The 13,539-nt window shown below is 51.2% G+C and overlaps 1 protein-coding gene across 1 annotated transcript; it reads right to left on the bottom strand.

Annotated features, from left to right (window-relative positions):
- Window positions 1–142: 142 nt before the first annotated feature.
- On the bottom strand, window positions 143–4,155 carry LOC138354667 (protein IWS1 homolog; the record flags this gene model as incomplete). Its single annotated transcript, XM_069309024.1, has 2 exons — window positions 3,826–4,155; window positions 143–2,573 (listed from the first exon to the last, which is right to left on the bottom strand). A coding segment is annotated over exon 2 (1,461 nt), but the record flags the coding sequence as incomplete, so codon positions are not given.
- Between the last annotated feature and the right edge of the window lie 9,384 nt (window positions 4,156–13,539).

The following is a 13,539-nucleotide window of genomic DNA, read 5'->3' as shown; positions in this document are numbered from 1 at the left end:
TGGTCGATCTTCGACGTTCCAAGTCTGGTTCATCTCCTCTGGTCGATCTTCGACGTTCCAAGTCTGGTTCATCTCCTCTGGTCGATCTTCGACGTTCCAAGTCTGGTTCATCTCCTCTGGTCGATCTTCGACGTTCCAAGTCTGGTTCATCTCCTCTGGTCGATCTTCGACGTTCCAAGTCTGGTTCATCTCCTCTGGTCGATCTTCGACGTTCGATGTATGGTTCATCAAGTAAGGTCGATCTTCGACGTTCCAAGTCTGGTTCATCTCCTCTGGTCGATCTTCGACGTTCCAAGTCTGGTTCATCAAGTCTGGTCGATCTTCGACGTTCCAAGTCTGGTTCATCTCCTCTGGTCGATCTTTGACGTTCCAAGCCTGGTTCATCTCCTCTCGTCGATCTTCGACGTTCCAAGTCTGGTTCATCTCCTCTGGTCGATCTTCGACGTTCCAAGTCTGGTTCATCTCCTCTAGTCGATCTTCGACGTGTTAAGTCTGGTTCATCAAGTAAGGTCGATCTTCGACGTTCCAAGTCTGGTTCATCTCCTCTGGTCGATTTTCGACGTTCCATGTCTGGCTCATTAACTCTGGTCGACCGACGACGACCCCCAGCTGACTGCTCATCTCTGGTCGACCCGCGACGACCCGCAGATGACTCGTCCCCTCTGGTCGACCCGCGACGACCTGCAGGTGACTCGTCCCCTCTGGTCGACCCGCGACGACCTGCAGGTGACTCGTCCCCTCTGGTCGACCCGCGACGACCCGCAGGTGACTCGTCCCCTCTGGTCGACCCGCGACGACCTGCAGGTGACTCGTCCCCTCTGGTCGACCCGCGACGACCCGCAGGTGACTCGTCCCCTCTGGTCGACCCGCGACGACCCGCAGGTGACTCGTCCCCTCTGGTCGACCCGCGACGACCCGCAGCTGACGCGACATCTCCAGTCGACCCGTGATAGTCGACACTGGGGGTCAAGTCACAACTTAATCTGCGTTCATTCATCAAGGGCTCAAAAATCGCTATCTGCGCCTGCATTTTCGGCGTGAATTCAGTTATTGATTTACGGGGCTGAATATTGAACGAGATGTCATTCACTGACCGCCGGCGGCGTCTGTCTGTGGACGAATCTCTGTCATTAGGCTGTCTCTGCTCACTAAGAGATTCTGGTGTCAGTCTCTCTGCTGAAGAAGGTCTGGAAGATGTCATATAGTCATGGAGATCAGGAAGAGAACGTAGGGTTTCTATGTCAACAGGAAGCAGCGTTTCACTGTGGCCAGGTGAAGTGGGAGTCTGGGTGTCCTGGTGGAATATAGCGGTGCTCTGCAGGTCGGACATGGAACCTTCCCTAGGCTTGTGCCTGGAAAGAGAATCGCGTCTAACGCCGTCGAGGCTCTCTTCAGCCTGGCCGGTGGATGGCGTCTGAGTCTGTGTGTCGGGAAGAGATCCGGTGCTTGACTTGCGGCCAAACATATTTGGAGTTGTTGTAGCTTCCCGGCTGCTTTCTTCCACATTGTCTACGCTTGTGTCAGTAATTTGAATATCGGGAATTGACATGTCGTGACTTAATCTTCTGTCATTTCTCCACTGTTGGTCTTCGGTGTTCTCCATCTTGTTGGAATCATAGAACTCCAAATCAGTTTTACTTGGGATAATATTTTCCAAGAAATGGCACTAATAGAACTAATGACCACATTAAGAACTACTAATAAGAACTAAGACGTACAATCTTAAAATATATCAGTTCTTAAAAGATCTTTACTCTGTTATGTGCCTCATTTCATACGTAGGTTTCAGTTTTGATTTTTGAAGACTCGGTTTATCATGACTTCACACCCATCCAGAAACTCAGGTAATTTGTTTTCGTTTATTCTTGTTCTTGTTCTGTCTCATCGTAGTTGTTACGCGTGACCAAAGGCTGCCCTGTGAGTCACATCCAACAGAGTCTGGCCACCAGTCTTATAACAGGTTAAACACTTCGATGAGTCCTTCAGGAAACATGGTTTGTTGTCATCTCCCGCACGGGGGCTCCTTAAATCTTCAGTGCTTACTCTTCATCCGCAGTATTACATTTAAGATCAATCCAGTTCTTGGTCCTATCCCTGGTTTACATCTTGAACTTGCCTACGATACCATAGAGTATCGTAGTAAAGATGCTATGCCGTATTTTTGCTGAGGGCGACACGTTGTGTGTCTACCATGTATGGCTATAGTTGTCGTTCCTTCAGGCGGCAGCTGGTGTGTGGCGGCCCCTGTCAGTATGATACTGCCTCGGGGGTGGAGGGCGACCTCTCTCACACTGCCTGAGGTGGAGGGCGACCTCTCTCACACTTCCTGACGTGGAGGGCGACCTCTCTCACACTCCCTCAGGTGGAGGGCGACCTCACACACTGCCTCAGGTGGAGGGCGACCTCACACACTGCCTCAGGTGGAGGGCGACCTCTCTCACACTGCCCTCAGGTGGAGGGCGACCTCACACACTGCCTTAGGTGAAGGGCGACCTCACACACTGCCTCAGGTGGAGGGCGACCTCACACACTGCCCAACAGACTTACCTCTTCCACATTAACACGACTTTTATCTGAAAACAGAAAGAGGAGATAGTGAAACATGTCCCTGTGGAGTTCAAACCATATTTACTCAAAGAAGGATGATAATACAGTCATACAAATAGCATATCAAGTGAGAATATAATACAAATGTAGGTTTTAAGGCAATCATATGGTTCTCACTCTACTGGGACCATGTTCAGAAGCCTAACGGAACCATAGTATATGGGCGTCAAGAGAAATTAGTATGGAAGATCTAAATACGTCTACAGGGATGCCAACTCATTCTCATCCAGATAGGAAAATCATTAGAAAAATAAAGAAGTAACAAGAGTTTTGGAGAACACGATTGTCGCTGCATGATCTATGTTTCCTGTGGAAGAGACTGATTGTCTCTTGAGCTTTGTGGGGGAGACAAAGTAATATAGGGAAGGTATATTTACCGACCATTCACACTGCTTCCCGCCACACACACACACCAGGCCTCACACACACACACCAGGCCTCACACACACACACACCAGGCCCCACACACACACCAGGCCCCACACACACACCAGGCCCCACACACACACCAGGCCCCACACACACACACCAGGCCCCACACACACACCAGGCCCCACACACACACACACCAGGCCTCACACACACACACCAGGCCTCACACACACACACCAGGCCCCACACACACACACACCAGGCCTCACACACACACCAGGCCCCACACACACACCAGGCCCCACACACACACCAGGCCCCACACACACACACCAGGCCCCACACACACACCAGGCCCCACACACACACCAGGCCTCACACACACACACCAGGCCTCACACACACACCAGGCCCCACACACACACCAGGCCCCACACACACACCAGGCCCCACACACACACACCAGGCCCCACACACACACACCAGGCCCCACACACACCACGCCCACACACACACCAAGCCCCACACACACACCAGGCCCCACACACACACACCAGGCCACACACACACACACCAGGCCACACACACACACACCAGGCCCCACACACACACACCAGGCCCCACACACACACACCAGGCCCCACACACACCACGCCCACACACACACACCAGGCCTCACACACACACCAGGACCCACACACACACACCAGGACCCATACACACACACCAGGCCCCCCACACACACACACACACCAGGGCCCCACACTCCTGCATCAGCCCTCCACGCTACTGCACTACAATATGCACTCCTGCGGAGTATCCGGTGTTGGGAGGCCTCTGACGTACCTTAAGGTGTGGATGGTGGAGCGCGGAAGAGGAACACTGTCGGCACTAGCAGAGGGGTGAGGACTGCTCGCTCGTGCTAGTTGCTAGTAGTGAAGAGCTAGACGGTGACTAGGTTAGACGGAGACTGCGAGGCACAAGCTTCACAGTCTTCCACGGGACCTCGTATCATGGTTGTAAGCCTTGACACATACCACACAGTAAGCCAGGGAGGTGGTACCGTGACACGGGTGGCCTCAGAGGCGCCTAGCCTTAGTCCGCACTAGGCTACCTGAATCACGTTACGCACCTCAAACAAAATTCCGCACAGTCATTATACTTTATGGAAGTGTAAGCTCGCTTGTAATACACATATATTCAATATCAGTATATGTGTACTAGTGAACAGTACAATGTTATATGTTAACAGGTGTTGGAACACCTCCCGAACATATCATGGCTTGTATAGAAAATCTGGGAATCTTACTAATTCCAAACTTATATATTAGTGGAATAATGAATCAGTATAATTATAGTAAGATATATGAGCACTACTCAGACCTTAAGTACTTGAGATCACGATAATTAGGATAGATACTATTAAGATACTATAGCTCCACCACCACCCAAACGTTCATAGTGGTAAAGGAAATGTCATGTTCTCCAACATACCTGGACAGCTTGCAACACATCAACAACAAAACCCGACAACTATATACAAATAATAACCAGACAACGCCAGGGACACACCAGACTATACATCCTGTATAAACGTTAATTAAGACTGCCTCTACTGCCATGTTCCAGAGGCACTCGAACATTATCTCTACTGCTTCACACACGTCAACGCCAGAAGTAACTTCAGACTTACCTTTCACCCTTTGGAGAGTAAATATCGACGTCTTAACAATACATTAATTGACATGAGCCTGATTACCGGCAATTTGTAAGGTAAACAATGGCACAACAAGAGTAGAAGCGACCATCTGACGCTATCAATATACCGGTGCCAGGGCGACTCCTGGTTCAACCTAGACGAAGAGCGGACGTCTGGACTCCTCCTCCTCCTCCGATCGTGCTGGCGAGCGCGATCAGGCATCGGTCAACACCTTTCACAAAATCCATGATCTTTTAGCAACAAAATTATGATTAGGCTACGGGCGCTGGTGCCTCTAAGTGTAGCGGTGGTTTCTCTTGCTGGAGGTTATCAAGCTGATGCATTCTGAGCTCCATGGGGGGTGTTATGAATAACGAGATGGTTGGGTAATTTGTGATTGCTTAAGGTACAAATATTGGGGTAAGAAGAGGGGATGATCTGATTGTGTAATGACCGGATAGATGCATGTGTAATGACCTGATGGTGAGTTGTGTTGGTCGACCTGATGGTGAGTTGTGTTGGTCGACCTGATGGTGAGGTGTGTTGGTCGACCTGATGGTGAGTTGTGTTGGTCGACCTGATGGTGAGTTGTGTTGGTCGACCTGATGGTGAGTTGTGTTGGTCGACCTGATGGTGAGGTGTGTTGGTCGACCTGATGGTGAGGTGTGTTGGTCGACCTGATGGTGAGGTGTGTTGGTCGACCTGGTAGTGAGGTGTGTTGGTCGACCTGGTAGTGAGGTGTGTTGGTCGACCTGGTAGTGAGGTGTGTTGGTCGACCTGATGGTGAGGTGTGTGATAGCCTGATGGCAATCATGACTAGGAATACGGGAGGATTAGTGTCGAGGCTCTTGCTAAACCTCTCCTGGCATGCTTCTCCATGCAGGACTGTCACCCTTGTCGCACGACCCCACTACGACTCTCCCCTCACACTAGTATGGCGTGTGTCCTGCCCCCTCACACGACCCCGTGCACCACGACCCTCCCCCTCACACTAGTATGGCGTGTGTCCTGCCCCCTCACACGACCCCGTGCACCACGACCCTCCCCCTCACACTAGTATGGCGTGTGTCCTGCCCCCTCACACGACCCCGTGCACCACGACCCTCCCCCTCACACTAGTATGGCGTGTGTCCTGCCCCCTCACACGACCCCGTGCACCACGACACTCCCCCTCACACTAGTATGGCGTGTGTCCTGCCCCCTCACACGACCCCGTGCACCACGACCCTCCCCCTCACACTAGTATGGCGTGTGTCCTGCCCCCTCACACGACCCCGTGCACCACGACCCTCCCCCTCACACTAGTATGGCGTGTGTCCTGCCCCCTCACACGACCCCGTGCACCACGACACTCCCCCTCACACTAGTATGGCGTGTGTCCTGCCCCCTCACACGACCCCGTGCACCACGACCCTCCCCCTCACACTAGTGTGGCGTGTGTCCTGCCCCCTCTCACGACCCCGTGCACCACGACCCTCCCCCTCACACTAGTATGGCGTGTGTCCTGCCCCCTCACACGACCCCGTGCACCACGACCCTCCCCCTCACACTAGTGTGGCGTGTGTCCTGCCTCCTCACACGACCCCGTGCACCACGACCCTCCCCCTCACACTAGTATTTAGTGTGTGTCCTGCCCCCTCACACGACCCCGTGCACCACGACCCTCCCCCTCACACTAGTATAGTGTGTGTCCTGCCTCCTCACACGACCCCGTGCACCACGACCCTCCTCTCACACTAGTATAGAGTGTGTCCTGCCTCCTCACACGACCCCGTGCACCACGACCCTCCCCCTCACACTAGTATAGTGTGTGTCCTGCCTCCTCACACGACCCCGTGCACCACGACCCTCCCCCTCACACTAGTATAGTGTGTGTCCTGCCTCCTCACACGACCCCGTGCACCACGACCCTCCCCCTCACACTAGTATAGTGTGTGTCCTGCCTCCTCACACGACCCCGTGCACCACGACCCTCCCCCTCACACTAGTATAGTGTGTGTCCTGCCTCCTCACACGACCCCGTGCACCACGACCCTCCCCCTCACACTAGTATAGTGTGTGTCCTGCCTCCTCACACGACCCCGTGCACCACGACCCTCCCCCTCACACTAGTATAGTGTGTGTCCTGCCTCCTCACACGACCCCGTGCACCACGACCCTCCTCTCACACTAGTATAGAGTGTGTCCTGCCTCCTCACACGACCCCGTGCACCACGACCCTCCTCTCACACTAGTATAGTGTGTGTCCTGCCTCCTCACACGACCCCGTGCACCACGACCCTCCTCTCACACTAGTATAGAGTGTGTCCTGCCCCCTCACACGACCCCGTGCACCACGACCCTCCTCTCACACTAGTATAGAGTGTGTCCTGCCCCCTCACACGACCCCGTGCACCACGACCCTCCTCTCACACTAGTATAGAGTGTGTCCTGCCTCCTCACACGACCCCGTGCACCACGACCCTCCTCTCACACTAGTATAGTGTGTGTCCTGCCTCCTCACACGACCCCGTGCACCACGACCCTCCTCTCACACTAGTATAGAGTGTGTCCTGCCCCCTCACACGACCCCGTGCACCACGACCCTCCTCTCACACTAGTATAGAGTAAGCCATTCCACCGACAAGCCACTCCATCATCAATTAAATTTATTCCCAGTTAATATCTGGACAAATTTATGATTGTCATTAAAAAGTGAAACACGTTTGATGTAGATCTTGACACACCACTTGTGTGTAGAGTCCTGGTGCTCCTCTCTCTCTCTGCTGGTGTGTGTGTGTGTGTGTGTGTGTGTGTACGAGTCCTGGTGCTCCTCTCTCTCTCTGCTGGTGTGTGTGTGTGTGTGTGTGTGTGTGTGTACGAGTCCTGGTGCTCCTCTCTCTCTCTGCTGATGTGTGTGTGTGTGTGTGTACGAGTCCTGGTGCTCCTCTCTCTCTCTGCTGGTGTGTGTGTACGAGTCCTGGTGCTCCCCTCTCTCTCTCTGCTGGTGTGTGTGTGTTTTACTAGTTGTGTTTTTGCGGGGGTTGAGCTTTGCTCTTTCGGCCCGCCTCTCAACTGTCAATCAACTGTTTACTAACTACGTTTTTTTTTTTTTTTTTTTTTTTCCACACCACACACACACACCCCAGGAAGCAGCCCGTGACAGCTGACTAACTCCCAGGTACCTATTTACTGCTAGGTAACAGGGGCACTTAGGGTGAAAGAAACTTTGCCCATTTGTTTCTGCCTCGTGCGGGAATCGAACCCGCGCCACAGAATTACGAGTCCTGCGCGCTATCCACCAGGCTACGAGGCCCCTAGGAGGGGCCTAGGAGGGCCTGTGTGTGTGTGTGTGTGTGTGTGTGTGTGTACGAGTCCTGGTGCTCCTCTCTCTCTGCTGATGTGTGTGTGTGTGTGTGTACGAGTCCTGGTGCTCCTCTCTCTCTCTGCTGGTGTGCGTGTACGAGTCCTGGTGCTCCTCTCTCTCTCTGCTGGTGTGTGTGTACGAGTCCTGGTGCTCCTCTCTCTCTCTGCTGGTGTGTGTGTGTGTGTGTGTGTACGAGTCCTGGTGCTCCTCTCTCTCTCTGCTGGTGTGTGTGTACGAGTCCTGGTGCTCCTCTCTCTCTCTGCTGGTGTGTGTGTACGAGTCCTGGTGCTCCTCTCTCTCTCTGCTGGTGTGTGTGTACGAGTCCTGGTGCTCCTCTCTCTCTCTGCTGGTGTGTGTGTGTGTGTGTACTCACACACCTGACTGGGGATCACAGCTCGCCACGTGTGTATAGAGGCGATAAACGTGCACATCACTGGCGGATGAATCATGAAAACATACACATCAGGAGGTATATCTCACTTTCATACGAGGTAATCAGGTATATATATATATACTCTGAGGGATTTACATTAGTCCTGGATTATGTACAGGACTGAACTAGGCTATTATGATGTCATGAAGCACCTATACATGTATGAGTGAGGTAGGAGGCTTTGTGAGGGACATAGTGAGATGAACACCTACCACGACGCCTCATACTACCTGCGCTAGCCTCTTAATTAATATGGACCAGGTGCAACGCAGGTGCGAAGGTGTTCACGCCACAGGTGTTTGACTTGTAGGTCCCCGTGGCAACGTCTCTAATCTCAGTGATCCAAGGAGCGCTTGGGTAGTGTTGACGAGGCTCAGCTCTCATCATAACGCTCTCAGAGTCACTACAAAGTGAGCACAGTGTCACCATAGTGTGTCAGTACCGAGCGTGACCAATAGCGCTGCTGACAGTAACATCCTACGAGACGTAAGAGAGAAAAGTGGAGAGATATATGAGAGTGAAAGATCGTAGCGTGTGAGGAGAGAGTGCGGGGCTCCCTTAGGGCGCCCCCTGGAGGCTGGGTTACTGGAGTGGAATGGGAATGTGTTCAACACATCTGTGTGCTGTCAGCCTCTTCACCTCACGAGCGGCGTTGAGAGACACATAAGCCTCGTTACTCAGGTGAGACACTCAGGATATTCACTCACATATTTACTCACAGGGTCCACAGGTTATTTTAATAACAATTTACTCTGGTCGCAACACTGAAGCGAGAAACATTAACTCATAATTCTTTGTAAACTGCGTTCATTAAATCCGGGCTTGTAAAATGTTGAAAATTTTTCAGCTTTTCAAAATATCAAATTTTCTGAGACAGAAAGAGAGAGTGAAGGAGAAATATGGATGACAGGCTGCATGAGAGAGGGTGTGCGTGTGAGTGCAACATGAGTGTGAGTGCAACATGAGAACTCAGGCAGTGATCACATCCTCAACTTAAGTTAACCAGTCATAATCTCACTATACCATTAATCGTCGCTACACTAATACTAACGTCTTGCTTTTTTCTGCCTTACAGGACTCCTCCACCTCTGTGGAGACTCACACACTGTGGAGACTCACACACACTGTGGAGACTCTCACACACTGTGGAGACTCACACACACTGTGGAGACTCTCACACACTGTGGAGACTCACACACACACTGTGGAGACTCACACACACACTGTGGAGACTCTCACACACTGTGGAGACTCACACACACACTGTGGAGACTCTCACACACTGTGGAGACTCACACACACACTGTGGAGACTCACACACACTGTGGAGACTCACACACACTGTGGAGACTCTCACACACTGTGGAGACTCACACACACTGTGGAGACTCACACACACTGTGCAGACTCACACACACTGTAGAGACTCACACACACTTTGGAGACTCACACACACGCTGTGGAGACTCACACACGCCGTGGAGACTCACACACACTGTAGAGACTCACACACACTGTGGAGACTCACACACACTGTGGAGACTCACACACACACTGTGGAGACTCACACACACACTGTGGAGACTCACACACACACTGTGGAGACTCTCACACACTGTGGAGACTCACACACACTGTGGCGACTCACACACACACTGTGGAGACTCACACACACTGTGGAGACTCACACACACTGTAGAGACTCACACACACTGTAGAGACTCACACACACTGTGGAGACTCACACACACGCTGTGGAGACTCACACACACTGTAGAGACTCACACACACCGTGGAGACTCACACACACTGTGGAGACTCACACACACTGTAGAGACTCACACACACTGTAGAGACTCACACACACTGTGGAGACTCACACACACTGTGGAGACTCACACACACTGTGGAGACTCACACACACTGTGGAGACTCACACACACTGTGGAGACTCACACACACTGTGGAGACTCACACACGCTGTGGAGACTCACACACGCTGTAGAGACTCACACACACTGTGGACTCACACACACTGTGGAGACTCACACACACTGTAGAGACTCACACACACTGTGGAGACTCACACACACTGTGGAGACTCACACACACTGTGGAGACTCACACACACTGTAGAGACTCACACACACTGTAGAGACTCACACACACTGTGGAGACTCACACACACTGTGGAGACTCACACACACTGTGGAGACTCACACACACTGTGGAGACTCACACACACTGTAGAGACTCACACACACTGTAGAGACTCACACACACTGTAGAGACTCACATACACTGTAGAGACTCACACACACTGTAGAGACTCACACACACTGTAGAGACTCACACACACTGTAGAGACACACACACACTGTAGAGACTCACACACACTGTAGAGACTCACACACACTGTAGAGACTCACACACACTGTAGAAACACACACACTGTAGAGACTCACACACACTGTAGAGACACACACACTGTGGAGACTCACACACACACACTGTGGAGACTCACACACACTGTGGAGACTCACACACACACACTGTGGAGACACACACACACTGTGGAGACTCACACACACTGTAGAGACTCACACACACTGTGGAGACTCACACACACTGTGGAGACTCACACACACTGTGGAGACTCACACACACTGTAGAGACTCACACACACTGTAGAGACTCACACACACTGTGGAGACTCACACACACTGTGGAGACTCACACACACTGTGGAGACTCACACACACTGTAGAGACTCACACACACTGTGGAGACTCACACACACTGTAGAGACTCACACACACTGTAGAGACACACACACTGTAGAGACTCCTTACTCAAGATGTCCAAGAAATACACCGTGCTGTCGATCATAAAGGTAAGATTCTACTTTGACCACCACTGTGTACGACCACCACCACTGTGTACGACCAACACCACTGTGTACGACCACCACCACTGTGTACGACCACCACCACTGTGTACGACCACCACCACTGTGTACGACCACCACCACTGTGTACGACCACCACCACTGTGTACGACCACCACCACTGTGTACGACCACCACCACTGTGTACGACCAACACCACTGTGTACGACCACCACCACTGTGTACGACCACCACCACTGTGTACGACCACCACCACTGTGTACGACCACCACCACTGTGTACGACCACCACCACTGTGTACGACCACCACCACTGTGTACGACCACCACCACTGTGTACGACCACCACCACTGTGTACGACCACCACCACTGTGTACGACCACCACCACTGTGTACGACCACCACCACTGTGTACGACCACCACCACTGTGTACGACCAACACCACTGTGTACGACCACCACCACTGTGTACGACCACCACCACTACTGTGTACGACCACCACCATTACTGTGTACGACCACCACCACCACTGTGTACGACCACCATTACTGTGTACGACCACCACCACTGTACGACCACCACCACTGTGTACGACCACCACCACTACTGTGTACGACCACCACCATTACTGTGTACGACCACCACCACCACTGTGTACGACCACCACCACTACTGTGTACGACCACCACCATTACTGTGTACGACCACCGCCACTGTGTACGACCACCACCACTACTGTGTACGACCACCACCATTACTGTGTACGACCACCACCACCACTGTGTACGACCACCACCACTACTGTGTACGACCACCACCATTACTGTGTACGACCACCACCACTGTGTACGACCACAACCACTGTATGTCAGGTGTGTGACAGGTACACATATACACGTTACACCCTGTGAGAGGGTTCGAATACTCCCAGGTGACCCAGGCCGGGCAGGAGCCTACTAAACATTCATCTATGGACACTTGGTTTACTTGTCTATAATTTACGAGGAGTCTAGCGTTTATGAATATTAATATCGATAATATATGTCTATATTTGCGTCAAGTGGTGCCGGCGCCAACCAATATGTATATTAGTCGTTACATGGTCGTGTTAATCTCCACTTCGCAGGTTTAGTTTTATGAATCTGTATAAATCGTGTTTAGTTGGCTCTAATTATGCTAATGGCTTATCGATGATTAGACATTTATTTTTAGATATGAGATTTTCCTGCGGAGACTTTTGTATGAGGATATTAGTGGTGAGTTTCTGCTGCCCTAATGACGCTTACAAGCAGTTAGGAACTATCCCCTTCAACCACCAGCTCTTTATAACTGTGAATCTTGTGCAACGTTTCTCTGGGAATGACTTAGAGCAACTTTTTTCTCTGTTGATTGTAACTAGAGTCACATGGACGTTGCTGTTGTTATAGATTCAGCTACTTGGAACAAGTTCCAAGTAGCACGGGCTAAGGTGAGCCCGTAGTGGACTTACCTGGCACAGGAGCGGGGCAAGTAGCACGGGCTATGGTGAGCCCGTAGTGGACTTACCTGGCACAGGAGCGGGGCTGAAGGAACTGTCACATAGGCACCGGGCGATGATTTTCTAAACGACACGTTTCGCTAAAGCACACTATAGCATCTTTAGAGTCAGAGGAAAAGTAATTTGGTTTGAGTAGCAACAATGTCTCAATAGAATTGAACTATTACTGAGATAATGATACTTGTAATATAATTGAAAATACAGAGTATTGGGGATAGAAGTTCAGAGATAAATGAAGCTTCGTCGATTAGACTAATGAGAGGCGAGGGAGCTAATGAATTAATCCCCTCACTTCAAAAGGTGGGAAGAAATGAATAATGTATTACAGGCTATTCATGCCCGTGCCACCTCTTAGGTGGCTTAATCTTTATCAATTAATCAATGATGTGAAAGCATAATAAGATCCTTATGGTGTGGGCGTGCGGCATACAACATAATTTACACTCATTATCTTTTTCACAGACATCAACACTGTATTGCTTCATTTGTTTCCTACTCTTAATCTCGTGTAAATTTAATCCTTCCAAGTAGAATTTCCTCTACCATAAGTAAAGGACAAATTCGGTTTATTATTCCACAATGATTAAGTGTGTTACTGTTTGTCCACCACTGTTATTATCTTAACTAATGGTCTGT

This window comes from Procambarus clarkii, chromosome 64 (assembly GCF_040958095.1).
Source record: "Procambarus clarkii isolate CNS0578487 chromosome 64, FALCON_Pclarkii_2.0, whole genome shotgun sequence".
Taxonomy (NCBI): domain Eukaryota; kingdom Metazoa; phylum Arthropoda; class Malacostraca; order Decapoda; family Cambaridae; genus Procambarus; species Procambarus clarkii.
Note: the sequence above shows the minus strand (reverse complement) of the source record. Positions and strands in the feature narration are given on the sequence as shown.